We start from the raw sequence: 17,236 nt of genomic DNA, 5'->3' as shown, positions 1-17,236 counted from the left end.
TTTACCTACATCTGTCTACTTCATTTTGTTAAATGTTATTTGAAATACAAGTTTAGTTGCCATTAATAGAGATACTTTTTAGATTAACTGAATATAACCAAAAACAAAATTCCATACCACTGGAAAAAAATCTTTAAACTATTTTAGTACCAACAACTATTTTTTGAGGAAAACCAAGATGGTGGTATAGGTAAACACCGGAAATTGCTGCCTCCCACAACAAATTCAAAAATACAACTAAAAGACAAAACAGACATCATCCAGAACCACAGGAAGGCTGGCTGAGTGAAAATTCTACAACTAGAAGGACAGAGAAAAGCACACTGAGACTCAGAGGAGGTGCGGAAGTGCAGAGGTATGGAGGCGCATGCAGCAAGGGCTGGCAACTGAGGACGCAGCTGTCTTTTTGAATAGGGAGGGAGTCACAAGCCCCCGACTGCTCTGAATTCCAGTTCCGGGTGAGTCTCTGGGAACCTAGACTCATATAGGGAGAAACTGGACTGTCTGGCAGCGGGCAGAACTCGGAACCTGAAGGCGGCTTTCTCTCAAAGGTGTTTGCAGCAATTACAGGACACTGAGATGCGGGGCCCCTAAGGGCAGGGCTGAGGATCCTCTGTAGCTGTTTGCTCCACCCTGTTGATTCCCTGAGACCCCACCCCACCCAAGCTTCGGCAGAGGCTTTTGCATATGAATGCCCTGGCCCTTTGCAATCTAAATATTACCTAACAAACTGCAGCTGGGCCAGACAGGCACAGCACTTCCAAAAGAAGGCCCAAGGCCCCACAGCAGCTTGCATTGCTTCACAGCTGCACCTCATTTGGGCACCTCCAAACCCCAAACAAGGAAGGGGAATCTGCAGATCTCCTCGTAGCTCCTACTGGGTAGGCTCAGGCAGAGGCTAAATTAGCACCTCCTTAGATCCAAGAGCTAGTATACCCAGTGGTCAGAGTGGGACCATCCAATTACAACTCCTGAGATCCATAAGGGACACACTCAGGGGGCAGACTCAGTGAGCACCAAAGCCCCACTGAAGCAAGTCTTGTGCCGGAGGGGTGTCGCCAGCACAGGAGTTCTCCCACTGCAGAAACAGCTGATTCTCACAGCCAATTGGCCTGGAGGTCAATTCCTCCCAGTGATAACTACAACAATCAAGGCTTAACTACAACAAGACTGTACACAAAGCCCACAAGGGGGTACGCCAAGAGTGTCTACCTCAGGTACTTGGGGAGGCTGAGCCACTGGGCCCTATAGGACACTTAGCACAGAAAACCACTCTATCGACACAGCGAAGGATAAAAAATGGTGAGACAAAGAAACAGGACACAAAATGACAGAAATGGAGGAAAGCAAACTACTGGATATAGAGTTCAAAACCACACTTTTAAGGTTTTTCAAGAATTTTCTAGAAACCGCAGATAAACTTAATGAGACCCTCAAGAAATCTAGTGAGACCCTCGAGGTTGTGATAAAGGACCAACTAGAAATTAAGCATACACTGACTGAAATAAAGAACATTATACAGACTCCTAAAAGCAGACCAGAGGAGAGCAAGAATCAAGGCAAAGATTTAAAATACGAAGAAGCAAAAAACACCCAACCGGAAAAGCAAAATGAAAAAAGAATCCAAAAATACGAAGATAGTGTAAGGAGCCTCTGGGACAGCTTCAAGTGTACCAACATCAGAATTATAGGGGTGCCAGAAGATGAGAGAGAGCAAAATATTAAAAACCTATTTGAAGAAATAATGACAGAAAATTTCCCCTACCTGGTGAAACAAATAGACTTACAAGTCCAGGAAGCGCAGACAACCCCAAACAAAAGGAATCCAAAGAGGACCACACCAAGACACATCATAATTAAAATGCCAGGAGCAAAAGACAAAGAGAGAATCTTAAAAGCAGCAAGAGAAAGACAATCAGTTACCTACAAGGGAGTACCCATACGACTGTCAGCTGATTTCTCAACAGAAACTTTGCAGGCCAGAAGGGAGTGGCAAGAAATATTCAAAGTGATGAATGCCAAGAACCTACAACCAAGATTACTTTATCCAGCAAAGCTATCATTCAGAACTGAAGGTCAGATAAAGAGCTTCACAGATAAGAAAAAGCTAAAGGGGTTCATCACCGCTAAACCAGTATTATATGAAATGCTGAAAGGTATCCTTTAAGAGGAGGAAGAAGAAGAAAAAGGTAAAGATACAAATTATGAACAACAAATACACATCTATCAACAAGTGAATCTAAAAATCAAGTGAATAAATAATCTGATGAAAAGAATAAACTGGTGATTATGATAGAATCAGGTGCATAGAAAGGGAGTGGACTGACTATTCTTGGGGGGGAAAGGGTGTGGGGGATGCAGGAAGAGACTGGACAAAAATCGTGCACCTATGGATGAAGACAGTGGGGGAGGGAGGGGGGAGGGCAGAGGGCGGGAGGGACACCGGGTTGAGGGGAGCTAAGGGGGGAAAAAAGAGGAACAATTGTAATAATCTGAACAATAAAGATTTAATTTAAAACAACAACAACAACAACAACAATTTTTTGTTCAGTTGAATGGGAAATAGATAAAAATGGGTATAAATATCTGGGTAGACCATTATCAAAAACGCTTGTCCTAAACACATCATTTTCAAGGGTAACTATTTACTCCAACCCATTTATGTTGATGAACATTATTAAAATGATTCCTAGAGTGATGATTACTGATACTATACATATGATCAAACCACCTACACACACTGTGCATGCATGTAGAATTCCAAAGGATGTTTACAGAAGTACTTTATAGAATCTTTTTATATTTTTGCCTCAGATTTATGGTTGGCGGGACATTCCTAAATTTGCTGCATTAACAAGCCTAACTACCTGGCTGATTTCTGTGCATTAACTTGCCTGGCCACTAACAACTTTAAAACACTTCCTTATAAACTAAAGGTAAGAACATTACACCCCAAGAGAAACAAGGTCAAAAACCACACAACTTCCCTCAAGAAACACAAATGACAAGAGAAAGAGGAGAAGGGGAACGGGAAGGGGAAAGGGAAGGGGAGGGGAGTGGAGAGGAGGGGAGGGGAGGAGAAAAAGAAGTGTTGACACTGATCAATAATTTTAAAGGCATTTTTAAAATTAAAATGAACTTCCATTTTCACCTATCAAACTGATAATTTGTTTGAATATAATAATCCAATGTTAGCCACAAAAATAGCAATGCAGACAACTTTCAAGCAGGGAGAGCTGTGCTTATGGGGAAGTAAATTAATTGTAACTTTCCTGAATGTAAACAGACAATACGTACCAATAAAGTGAAAATAGAAACACTAAGTATTAGCAGGTATAAAGTAAAACTAAAATTCATGCCTGTTAACCTCCCAATTCTCCATTTCCAATTTATCTATTCTAAAGAAATATTCAGAGGCTTATATAAATATACACTTATCAAAAAAAAAAAAGCTTATGGCATTATTTATATTAGTGGGGGGAAAAGATTAAATAAAAGGACTACACATTCAACTAAAAAGAAAGTATTATACTATTAAAAATATTTTAGAAGTTCTATTTTTTCTTAATCCTCACCCAAAGATATGTTTTTACTGATTTTTAGATAGGAGGAAGAGGAGTTGGGGCAGGGGAGAGAAACATCACATATGAGAGAAACATCGATCAGTTGCCTTCCGTACACTCCCAGGCTGGGGATCAAACCCGCAACCCAGGTATGTGCCCTGACCAGGAATTGAACCAGCAGCCTTTTGGTGCACAGGACAATGCTCAACCAAACTGAGTCACCCTGGCCCAGCTAGAAGTTTTATTAAGGAAAAGGGATTAGTGAAAGAAGCTGAAACTAAACTACACATAATAAGATCAAGTAAAATTAAAGTTATTGATTTTATAAAAGATAAATATATTTTTCCCATACATAGAAAACTGATCAAACAAATGTATTAGTTATCTTTGAAAGAAAACAAAACTCATAGCTGATTACTCAATACAAGAGAAAAGCAAATTTATACAGACATTGTTAAGCTGATATTCAAATCAGAAAAATATATCAGAACCAGCTAATATTTAAAATTGTTATAGAGCTTAGATTTCCCAGGGCTAAACATAATACTAATGCTTATTTGAAAGGAGAAGAGTGATACAATGACAAAGTATTTGCTTCACCTGGGATTGATCTAAATCAGACAAGAAAGATGCTGGCACAGAGAAGTGACAGTTAAGAACCGCTCTACTCAACAGTATTAAAAAGAACGCAGAGAAGGAGCACTGCAGGTAAACTGAGTAACTGGCGAGTGCACACCCAGGAAATACGTGAGTAATCCTGTGACACACCACGAGAGGCTCCTGAGATGCAGAGCCGGGAGACAGTGCGAGGTTCTCTCCTCAACTGATTCCTCCTTCTGCCTCCTTTCAAGAGGCACCCACGTGCCAGTCACTCCACATTTACTAGAAAGTGCCTGCTGAAGGCAGTATTTACTGTGCACAACCATTACAGCATTTAAAAGAAAATGTCCCCCTCACTTCCTTCTCAGCTATTTCAGAGGATCCCTATGATTAATTTTCTATAAAATGAGTCCAGAGGAAGCTAGGCCAAGAGCAGGAATATCATGATCCATTGGAAAAGACCTGCTGGCAACAGAGAAAACACGGACACAGTAAAAACTGCCTATTCCATATGTCAGCATGTGGACAGGTGCCCTCTAGACCTCAGGCTTCTGGGATGCCATTATCCTGGAGCTTTGGAGCTGGCTCAAGGACCAGCCTTGACCTAAATAACAAGCAGAGGTCATGTCCGCCTTCCTTTAAACAACTGCTTCTTTTTAAATAATTACTTTTACCAATTAAAAGATTAAGAATATAATAGCTTATTTCTTCTTTAAAGACATACTTGTTGAAATATTTTCTCAAAGGCTTTGTTCAAATTCAATATAAAGATTTCAAAATTATTCATAATTGAAATCATTCAGTATTTATAACATTAAAACTTTGACTATCTGACATGAGAATTTTTACTATAGCTATTAATTGCAAAATAATATTATAAAATATGTCCATCTTCTGGTTTATGAACCAAAACAAAACATCAAGGCAATACACAAATAGACTTTAATTAAAACACTAAGTGAATGTTAAATGAGTCAGTGATTTATTAAACAACTTTCTTTCCTTAAAAGTAATTATTTTTAAATTAAAGTACACATATGAATACTACAGTGAAAAACAAATGTGATTCTAAAATAAATTTCATGGTCTAAAAAAAATCTAACTTGACTCAATGTTGTTGTTTGTCTGATTTGCACTGAGATCAAGATAAGCAGTATTACAAGTGAACCTTATCACAAAAGCCCAATTCAAAAGCACAATAACGAAGCACTTTTCAGTTCAATTACTTTTAAGACAACTTTCATTTTTGCTAAACTGCTGGACACAACACAGAGGGTGAAGTTGCTGGTATGCATGCACCAGGTGGGATGCAAAGTTCACCTGACTGCCTTCTGATGGAAGTTACCTGGCATATTTCTCAGGAGCTTCGCGTTACACATATGCCCCTTCCGTATGTCAGTGAGGATATATTCCATCCGCTTGGCCCGCCAAAGGAAGTTAAACACTCTTAGATAGTGGCTCATGCATTCTCGGGTAAACACCTAAAAAGAACAGCAGAAGACAGGATGATAGTATTCTGTGACATAAGGACTCTCCCAGTACAGGTCTCAATAATTTTTTCTTTTTTAACAAAAAAACCAGAGCAGAGAACACACAATCAACTCTAATAGATGCAAAATAGTATGTAAGCAACTAATATAGTACATTTTAAGAAAGTATCATTATATAACAACGACATTAATTATTTACATGCTAAGCAGCATGCCAAGTAAACTCACAATAATATGCCAATTTTACAGATGGGAAATAGAGACCTAAGCAAGGTCACACAGCTAGTAAATGGTCTAGTGAGATTTTTAAACCTGGCCTAACCCTCATCTTCATAGCAAATCCAAATGCATAGCAGTGTTTTCTACCCCCACCCACCTGAAGGATAGGTGAGGGTGGTGAATCTCATGGAAGGAGGACCAAGAAGAATCTTCTCGTCTGAAAAGAGGCCTCCAGGTTATTTGAACACATGTACTTATTGCTTTTGAAGACAGTAGTTTCACAACCAGGGAGAATAAGCTCTGTGGGTAGGGATAGGGCCAGGCCTGCTTTCTATGCCGACCTCCCTCCTATAGTGGCCAGATTTAGCAAATAAAAACACAGAACACCCTGTTAAATTTGAATGTCAGATAAACCATAAGTAATTTTCTAGTGTAAGTATGTCCCATGCATAAAGGTAACAGGGTTTTCTGCAGATTTCAGTCCAACACTTTTCTGACACACATATGTGTGCAGCACCGACATGGGCACATTTTCATCCCTTTCTAATGCCTCCAGCACATTGAACATGACCTGATTTACAGAGAACCCATTTACATGTGTTACTGAAAGTAACTGGTCTGAGCAGGGCCTGGCACTCAGCAGCAGGTCAAGGCTGAGCATTCAGGAGTGCGCGCTCTTCTCCTAAAGTCTGCGTCTCACTCTTGTGCCCAGCTTTGTACATTCACGTCCTTGGGTCTTGACTCACATCACTGCCCTATGACCTAGCCCAGTGATGGCGAACCTATGACACACATGTCAGAGGTGACACGCGAACTCATATTTTTGGTTTATTTTTCTTTGTTAAATGGCATTTAAATATATAAAATAAATATCAAAAATATAAATCTTTGTTTTACTATGGCTGCAAATATCAAAAAATTTCTATATGTGACATGGCACCAGAGTTAAGTTAGGGTTTTTCAAAATGCTGACACGCCGAGCTCAAAAGGTTCGCCATCACTGACCTAGCCCATCATTCTCTTCTGCCCAAACCCCACCTGTGCCTCAAGGACAAAGGCCATACCTTTCCCTGGTCTCACCATTTCCCCTCTTTACTGCTTGACCCTTACAATTTTAGCACTTAATTATAGAATGTTTTACCTTGTCTTATTTGGTATGTTCTTGGCACTTTTTACCTTTTACAAAGACTATCTGTTTATTCTTCTGTATGCTTTTCTGTGCCAGTATTTGGTAGATGCTCAATACTAATGATGACATGTCTAAATAGGAGTGATTAGGAGCTGCTTTGAGAGACTCCAACACCAACTATGAATGTTTTAGAAATTACCCATTTTAATGTGCTGCTTACACTATTAATATTCTTGCAATTACTTAAATGAAGGGTGACCAAATTAAATAATTTTACAAATAAATTAAAGGATTCCTTGCTATACAAATAATATCTTACAGGGCTCCCTTAAGTACCAAACTTCCCGAGCACATTTAACATGACCTGATTTACAGAAATTCTGTTTAATAACAATTCATGTTCCACTGCATTTACACAGGGGAAAACATCCTTCACATTTTAGTTTTGCTAGGTATATATTTTTTCAGTTCATCGCCTATTTGTAAAATAAAGTTTAGATAAAAGTAAACAAATATGCTTCTGATACCTTATCTAATACCCTGGAGACCAATGACAGAAATAACTGGATTTTATCCTGCCCATTATCAAAAAGAGAAGATTAAAGATAATCTTTCCACATCCCTTTTCAGAGTTAATAAGAAGCTAAAATTATATGTTATATAAGATGTAATTATATAGCTAATATAAGATATGTACCTATTATAACTAACTGTACAAAAATGACAATCTCAATTAATGAGAATAGAAAGGGAATGGATAATATTGTAATTTAATTTAACAGGGAAAAAGCAGAAAACCATTCTCTCTCAAAATTTGACTCTAAGAGTATACTTTTAAATGCAATCGTCCTCTCTTACCTTTCCTGTAATTTCTGCATACCACTGCATAAAATTTAATCTGATAGTTAAAAATTATTTCAATTTCTAGTATTAGTCTGAATACCTGCAGTTGTACAATAATATGACTATAGGTAAAGCATTTAGCTGAAAATATACTAACCCAGGACATAAACTAACCCTAAGACTGGAACAGCAAAGACCAGACATTCCAGGGATCATTTCCCATAAGATATCTCTGGAAGGCCTTGCTAATCAAATTATGAGATCCTTTTCTCCTTCCCAATTCAACCCACTGGAGTTGGTAACTATTGGGCATAGAAAGGAATATATCCTTAATTTGTTTTTTTTAATAAATATTATATAAACTTCCTTCGACTCTACTAGAGTTTTCAAAACTCTAAAAAATTTTTAAATATTGCACGCTTAATAGTGTATACACAGTTTGCAATGCATGAACTTTGATACTCACTAGTAAGAGCTGCAATATTATGAAATAACCATTTCAGTTTTATAGACCATTTTCACTTTATCACTCAAGGCACTTACATTTTGTGAAGTAATTGATACAACTGTTTTTACTATGGCATCTTTTATACTATGAAAAAATATGCAATGTATACAATATTAATAAATTAGATAATATGAAAATTTCTAATTTAAATAATTTGTTAAAATATCCTGTTTCGGATATTAAAATTATTTAAAACTGTTTAGGATATAAGTCAAACATGAAAACATTTATTTCTATCCTTGGCCTGTTCCATGCCTCTAAAAAAATAAGTGTGTTTAAAATATGGAGTTTGAGATTTATGATCAGTTGCAGAAACCTGTTTAACTACTGATTTATAGTTTTGGTCAAGGTATTTATCTTTTAAATATTTTACTAACTTAGCTTATTGTTTACTCTGCTAAGACAAGTTTGAATTCTTAAAATATGAAGATTGACCTTCAAAATGACCAAATTAGCATTTGCTAGGTAAAGATATCACTTTTAAACATGTATGTGTTGATAAACTAGAAAAATTGTTGTATGAGGTTGATAATAAAAAAAATTTAAAAACTAACTTGAATATGACCAAAAATTAAATTTGCGAGCAGTTACGCATTTAAAATCTGATAGATTTGATCTGGTAAAGTTTAAACATTAGTAACTTATTTGTAAAAAGAACTGCACCAGTAGCTACCTTTCACAGTAGACATGATAGAGCCATTTGCCAGTGGCAAATCTGTTAACTTGGAAGTGAAAAGAGGGAGGGTATGGCTTTGATGGAAGTATTTTAGCAGCATATGTGGCTTATACCTTGAGAGACAGAACAGCCATGGAGTCAAAACTCTGCAAGAACCACTAAGGAGAAATTTTAGACCCAAAATATATTACTTCTAAACAGAATACTTTTCCTAATAATTAAAAAAATGAATGTCCTTTCTCAATATTTCAGATATAAAAATGGCTGAAATAAGTTTAAAGAGGTATCTCAGCCAAGGAGATTCCATGCCAGTCTGAATAAAGAAAGAATGAGCACTTAAGAAGGGGCATTTAAATTGCAGGCCCAAGAAAGGCAACTCTGCTGGTCAATCTTTCATGATCTGGTAACTGTTAAAAGAAACAGTACTTTCCTTTAAGCATGGTAAAAGCACTATGAACAATAGTGCTGTTATTTCCTCATCAGTTGAAATGAATACTAAATATCAAACTTTATCTAAATAAAAATACAACTTCCCTAAAATACATTTTATAGTTCCTTTCAAGTTATCCTAAATTAGTTACTACAGTCTAAGAATAACGGAACAAAATGAATATCCATTTATTAAATACTTGGTGAAACCTGTGATGGAACAACTGATATTTTTAAGAATTCTTAAAATAATACACCATTTCAGCACTCATTAATGGTTATTTAAAACACACACACAATTTGGGCTTAAATATTCATTCACTTGAGTATATCGTAGATGTCAAGTGATTAGTTTAATTAGAAGTTCTTATAGAAGAAAGCCAATTCTAAAACAGCAAAATGCTTAGCAAGCTAAATAGCTGTGACTATTATAAAAATACCCAGAATGATCTTACAGTTGCAATCGGTCCATCAACATGGTAGTCCAGGCTGAAGACATCCCACCCAGTGTCACCTGGAGACACCTAAGAGCAAAAACAAACAACTGCAGGACTTGCCACCAGTGTTAAGCTTAATGCCAAAGAACTTGTCAAATCCTCAAAGTAAAGGTAATAAAATAAAACCCAATTTTTAAAAACTGCTCAACAGTTTTGAGTGTTAGCTGCATGACAGCAGAGAACTGCATTTCTTTGTACCTCCTGGATCCTCAGCATTTAGACAATGATAGGTGCACAGTAGGTGCTCTACAAATATTTTTGGAATGGAATATTTTTAAATGAATATATAAAATGTATTTAAAATTCATCACCATTTCTTTATGACAAAACCTACTGCCTTATATGTTCCAAATCCTTAAAAATCAATATATTTTTAAAAACCCAACAGGTCCTGCTAATGGTCCTTTACCATAGCTAAACAAACAGTATCTGATGTTTATGATACTCATTTCCTTAAGAAATGTTATCTTCTATCAAACTAAAACTAAAACATCTTTTTTTAAGTATATTTTTATTGATTTCAGAGAGAAAGGGAGAGGAGAGAGAGACAGAAACATCAATGATGAGAATCATTGATTGGCTGCCTCCTGCATGTCCCCCACTAGTATTGAGCCTGCAACCTGGGCATGTGCCCTGACGGGGAATCAAATTGTGACCTCCTGGTTCATAGGTTGATGCTCAACCACTGAGCCATGCCGGCTGGGCTAAAAACATCTATTTTTGATAAATATTATTATTATAATTCTACCTCATCACTGTGCCTCCTATCAACGTTACCATTAACCATACCTCAATTTACTGGGCATCCATGACGGCCGCCAAGCACTGTGTTAAGTGTTGCATGTTCTCTGCCCAAGAGCCCTTTGTAAGGTGAGAACTGAAACCTAGTGTGGTGTAGACAGGCAGTGACTTATCTAAGATAACGCCATAACAGACGACATACTGGGGATTCAAACTCAGGTTGCCCAGTCTTTCAGTAATGGCTCTTCCCCACTAGACTAGCCGCGCCTTAAACAACATGGAAAACATCAGGGGAAAGTTGCTGGTAGGGGAGAGCTCATTGCTTTGTGCAGACTGTACAGACCCTGAAGCTACAGTACCTCCAGCAGCCTCACATCCAGTCTTTTGAGGATCTCAGGACTGTCAAACTGGGCGTTGGTGGCTCTGACAGCAGTTTCGAGAATTCCAGTCAAATTGTGTTGATATAAAGTCGTAGCTGGACGGACAAGTTCTGGTCTTAACAGATTTTTTAAAAAGAAAATGTTACTTGAATTCTTAATGAGCTATGTAGAAACTTAAAATTATAAAAAGAGTTCAAGTTATAAAAACAAAGACAAATGGAACCAATATGACATGGTAACAAAACTTTCCCAGAATTAACTGTAAATAGGATTTCACCAAGTATTTGGGGAAATAAATTTCCTTAAAATTTCAAAAAAAAATTAATTTTTATTCAGCTTAAATGAAAAATATTTAAAAGTGCCATCCATGTTAACAAATAAAGTTTTCCAACTAGAGGCTGGCCAATAGTAGCATGAACTAGTGTAAAATTTCCTACATGGGTCCACTGGGAGGAAGGGTCTTCATTAAATCAAAACAATCAGATAGAGGTAGGTGTCATGATTCTAAAGGCTAAAAACTACTTCATCATCAGTAAACATTCGTGAAAGGGTATTAATATCTCAGTTTCCAAGTATGAAACTGTGACCGAGAGCTGATCAAGTTAAGAATGCAGCCTGTCATCCCCACGTGTGCATTTAACCCTATCCACTGCAGGCCTTCACGGCACTAAAAGACCAGGCAGGACAGGTGAAAAGGGGCCTTAGCTTCACTCAAATAAATATGAGGCAAGTGAGACATTGATGGCATTCCCCTAGACTTAAAACATGCCGTTGAGAAGAAATAAATTTTTCATTTAATACCAAAAATGAGATGCTCTAAATCAAGGGTGGGGAACCTTTTTTCTGCCAAGGGCCATTTGGATATTCATAACATCATTTGTGGGTCACACAAAATTACCAACTTAAAAGTTAGCCTGCTATATTTGGTGAAACATTTAATTAAGTCTCCCCTAATGCCTTGGAAGGGCCAGACCAAATGATTTTGCAGGCCTTATACAGCCCTTGGGCCAGACGTTCCCCACCCCTGTTCTAAATATTAAAACCTACCATAGTTTTAATATGTTAATCAGCTAAATGATCTGATCTGTATTATTGCCATCCTCTAAATGTTGCTTTAACTTTAAACTGTAAGAAACACCTTGCTAATCTCTACCTCTATGTCAACGTGCACAGCTACACCAATGGGTCTGCTCATCCCACATCCTCACATGTACTCCCATTTTACCCTTCTGGCATTTAAAGAACATTTCCCCTTAAAACACTCACCACCACTCACCCTTCCAACAGGCAGTGGCCTCGTGACCAGTATTTAACTAACAAGCAACCCCTTCTCTACTTACAGTGCAGACATGCTATTTGAGTAAGTATAATCACAAAGAGTTCATGTTTAGCAGATAATCAACTCTTTCATGAGCTAATCAATCAAACATTACCCATGAGCATGCAGGTCAGTTATTGTCATACATGCCCCCAAAATCTAGATTATTTTTCATAACTAGACTGATTTCTAGTTAGAGGTGGGGCTACAGGAGCTTATGTGACTGAAATAGGGGTTCTCACATAGCAGCATCACCTTCAGCTGGGCCCTTGTTAGAAATGCACATTTTTGGGCTCTCCCCCAGATCTACAGAACCAGACTCTATAAGTGGGTCCAGCGATCCATTTCAACAAGCCCCTTAAGGGACTCTGAAACAACTGCTTGATTAGCACAGATATGATTGAGAAGTAGTATACTTTTTTAAGTGTCCTAAAGGGAACACCAAAAAAATAATAGTAATTTCCATCCTTACATGCCTGGGAAAATCACTAGTCCCATGCTGTGGCCCACACGCGCATGCTCACTCTCACCAGTGCTGCCTGGGAGCCCCGGCTTGCATCCGGAGGGTCTAATTGTCTACTCTAGAGCCAGGAGCATGACGGGCTCTGGTACAGAGCTGTCTGCATCTCGATGGACAGAGGGGAAGGGCACATTTAATTAATGGAACAAAACAAAAAGAGTAGTAATCGCTGTTTTCCTGAGTTACTTTTAGGACAAGAAGCAATTTAAAAAGTTCAGTCTTAAAATACATTTTCTTTTTACGACTACTTTCAAAGTTAGGCTAAGCAAATTGTGACTATGCTGTGTGCTCCTCATACACTAGACTGCCAGGGCCACAGTGTTCGTGAAGTGCACAGGCTTCTCCTGAGACAAAGCACAGAACAAGCAAAAATAAAGACACTTTCACACGACAATGTGACAATTTTCTTTTCCTGATTTTATCTTACCATGTTGTATAGAAATGCAACAAATTTCCCTCTAATGTCATTTATTCTTTAAACAAAAATTGTAAGACTCTTATGTTGAAATCTACTGTATATTTATGAAAATCAAAATGGTTTTCATACTTGAGCAAATCCATTAAGTGCCTTATGAAGTCTCCTTGACCGAGAAGCAAGTACCGCCTCATGGCCTGCATGTGGTCCAGTAAGCTATACTTTTTATTGAGAACATCCAATAGGTATTTGCTGGTCTCAAAATAAGCCGCATCGATTTTCCCCTGAAATGCATTTTCCAAATCTGTGAATAAGTCTGCAGCTGTAAAGAACAAAAGGAAAAGTACACATACATACGTAATTTGTATTTTAACAAAGGAAAAACTGAAGGCACACACACGTACAAGTCATTGCCAATGCCTGCAAATGGCATTGGTGGCAGCCCAAACAGGTCATGGGCTGGGAGGCAAACTAGAGTCCCGAGCCCAAGAAACTGAAAATACTAATGTCTGGCTGGATTTATAGCAGACATTTGCATTGTGACCTACGGGAGAACCCCTAACAGCACCGTTCATCACAGATTTTTTAAAAAGTTCAAATTACCTTTTACAATGGAACTAACTCAAAAATCTCACTTTGTTGAAAAGTGCAAAGAGAACATGGCGGGTCAAAGTTGAACACCTACAAATGCCTATAAGACATTTCAAAACTAGTTTGAAGAATAAACAAAATGGCACATGTAATGAGCTTTGTGGATTGTGCAACTCAGTGTAAAGGTTAGGTGCTGTTGTCATAAAGCCATTAGCAGAGTATCAGAGAGTAAACTAAGGAAAGACCTGAAGATTTTCCAGGGGACATGTAATAAGAGCAGATTGTCACCAACAAAGAAGTCAAACTGTAAGCAGTAATGTAAAAAACAACAACAACCAACAAAAACCCATCATTTCCACAGTTTTAAATTGAAAAGAAATCACAGGTAAAGATTAGCAATGCTTTTTAATGCTAATGTATATCACAAAACCATTTATATCTATATACTTACTTTTATATAAAAACTATAATTAACACTTGAGCTAGCAAATAATCCCAATGTCGAGAAACAATCTAAGCTTCAAAAAAGGTAGAACAGCCCTGACCAGTTTGGCTCAGTGGCTAGAGCGTCAGCCTGTGGACTGAAGAGCCCCAGATTCGATTTCGGTCAAGGGCATGTACCTTGGTTGCGGGCACATCCCCAGTAGGGGGTGCGCAGGAGGCAGCTGATCGATGTTTCTCTCTCATGGATGTTTCCAACTCTCTATCCCTCTCCCTTCCTCTCTGTAAAAAATCAATAAAATACATTAAAAAAATAAAAAGGTAGAACACTACTTTTCAAAGTTAAACAAGAAGAGGCAAGGTCCGCAGAGTTCAGGTTAAGTCTCCCTCACTACCTGTTATCAATTTGAAAATACCAGAAGACTTTAGAATTGTTTTTATTTGTTCTTCAAAATAATAGACCCATTAAGAAGAACCTATTTTAGGAAGCATGGAACAGAATGCAAAACCTCAGAGGGAAGGCAGGGGAGGATGGGTGGGTGGGTGGGAGGCAAACAACCAACAACCTTGTATGCATATATGCATGAACCATGGACACACATAATAGGGTGGTGAAAGCCTGGGGTGGGGGTGCTGAAGGAAGTTAATGGGGGGGGGGGGGAGGGACATATGTAATACTTTCAACAACAATTACTAAAAAAAAAAAGAGCGAGAACAAAAGAAAAATACAAATATACAATAGACTATTACACATCCATTAAAAAGAGTAGGATAGATTTTTTTGTGCAATGTGGAACAAACTACAAGCTATACAATTAAATGAGAAAATTCAAAGTACAAAGTCCATGTGTGCATATATGTAAATATGTATAATTATGTGCCAGAAAGAGGGAACTATAAACATAAAAAATTGTATAGGCAAATATTTCTAAATGGATGCATAATAAATTGGAAAGAGAGAGAGAGAAAAAAGGACCTATTTTAGCATTGCCACTATTCCAATTACACATTAATATGGGAAAAGCAGGGTGCCCACACTGAGGAAAACAGAACCTATTTTCTGTAGAAGGGGAAGTACGATGATGCAATAACATGAGGACACTACTCAGTGAGCTGTGTACCTAGTTTAAGGAGAAAGTGAATATTTCTGTTGATTTATGTCAGTGATGGCGAAGCTATGACGCGTGTCAGAGGAGACACGCGAACTCATTGTTTTGGTTGATTTTCCTTTGTTAAATGGCATTTAAATATATAAAATAAATATCAAAAATATAAGTCTTTGTTTTACTATGGTTGCAAATATCAAAAAATTTCTATATGTGACATGGCACCAGAGTTAAGTTAGGGTTTTTCAAAATGCTGACACGCCGAGCTCAAAAGGTTCGCCATCACTGATCTATGTAGTTTTAAAAATCCAGATGAGAACTAAAAGACAGAACGGACATCATTCAGAACCACAGGAAGGCTGGCTGAGTGGAAATCCTACAACTAGAAGGAAAGAGAAAAGCATACCGAGACTCAGAGGAGGCGCAGTACGGAAGTAAAATACTAAGGTGCGGAGGTTGCATGCGGAATGGGCTGGCAGCTGAGGGTGTGGTTATCGTTTTCAATCCGGAGGGAGTCTCAGGCTCTGAGCTCCAGTTCCGGGCGAGTCTCTAGGGACCCAGACTCATACGGGAGAGGCAGGACTGTCTGGCATCGGTCGGAACCCGAGGGCAGCTTTCTCTCCAAGGGGCTTGCAGCGATTACCGGGACACTGAGAAGCAGAGCCTCTGAGGGCAAGTCTGAGAGCAGCCATAACTGCTAGCCCCACCCTGTTGATCCCATGGGACCCACCCCGCCCAAGCCCTGCAAGGAGACTTTTGCTGGATAGCCTCAGGCAAAAGCTGGATTAACACCTCCCTAGAGATCCAGGAGCCAGGAAGCCCAGAGGTCAGAGTGGGACCATCCAGTTTGTAGGTCTGTGGAACCATAAAAGACATACTCAGGGGGCAGACTCAGTGAGCACCAAAGCCCCACTGAAGCAAGTCTTGCCCCAGAGGAGTGTCTCCAGCACAGAAGTTCTCCCACTGCAGACACAGCTGATTCTCACAGCCAATTGGCCTGGAGTTCAATTCCTCCCAGTGATAACTACAACAATCAAGGCTTAACTACAACCAGACTGTGCACAAAGCCCACAAGGGGGTGCACCAAGAGTGTCTACCTCAGGTAATTGGGACACTTAGTACAGAAAGGCACTCTATCGACACAGAGAAGGATAAAAAATGCTGAGACAAAGAAACAGGACACAAATGAAAGAAATGGAGGAAAGCAAAATGCTGGATATAGAGTTCAAAACCACACTTTTAAGGTCTTTAAAGAACTGTTTAGAAGCCACCGATAAATTGAGTAAGGCCCTCAAAAAGACTGGTGAGACCGCCGATAAATGTAGTGAGATCCTCGAAAAGACTGGTAAGACCGCCGATAAATGTTGTGAGATCTTCAAGGATTGTGATAAAGGACCAACTAGAAATTAAGCATACACTGACTGAAATAAAGAATATTATACAGACTCCCAATAGCAGACCAGAGGATCGCAAGAATCAAGTCAAAGATTTGAAATTTTGAAAAAGCAAAAAACACCCAACCAGAAAAGCAAAATGAAAAAAGAATCCAAAAATACGAAGATAGTGTAAGGAGCCTCTGGGACAACTTCAAGCGTACCAACATTCGAATTACAGGGGTGCCAGAAGAATGGAGAGAGCAAGATATTGAAAAACTATTTGAAGAAATAATGACAGAAAACTTCCCCTACCTGGTGAAAGAAATAGACTTACAAGTCCAGGAAGCGCAGAGAACCCCAAACAAAAGGAATACAAAGAGGACCACACCAAGAC

General features: G+C 38.5%; 1 protein-coding gene across 4 annotated transcripts in view; it reads right to left on the bottom strand.

Moving 5' to 3' along the window:
- The window catches only part of TUBGCP3 (tubulin gamma complex associated protein 3), a 93,528-nt gene that overhangs the window by 22,581 nt on the left and 53,711 nt on the right, over window positions 1–17,236 (bottom strand). For 3 of the 4 annotated variants that reach the window (XM_036297521.1, XM_036297519.1, XM_036297520.1), the window contains exons 14-17: window positions 13,461–13,650; window positions 11,055–11,190; window positions 9,913–9,981; window positions 5,509–5,644 (exon numbers count right to left, since the gene is read on the bottom strand). In XM_036297521.1, the coding sequence (XP_036153414.1) occupies window positions 5,509–5,644; window positions 9,913–9,981; window positions 11,055–11,190; window positions 13,461–13,650 (531 nt within the window). The remainder of the gene's footprint in view (window positions 1–5,508; window positions 5,645–9,912; window positions 9,982–11,054; window positions 11,191–13,460; window positions 13,651–17,236) is intronic. The other variant, XM_036297523.1, reaches the window with a different exon arrangement.

The sequence above is a fragment of the Myotis myotis genome, unplaced genomic scaffold, assembly GCF_014108235.1.
Source record: "Myotis myotis isolate mMyoMyo1 unplaced genomic scaffold, mMyoMyo1.p scaffold_m19_p_3, whole genome shotgun sequence".
Classification (NCBI taxonomy): Eukaryota; Metazoa; Chordata; class Mammalia; order Chiroptera; family Vespertilionidae; genus Myotis; species Myotis myotis.
The sequence above is the reverse complement of the archived record's forward strand: the minus strand, read 5'-3'. Positions and strand labels throughout refer to the sequence as shown.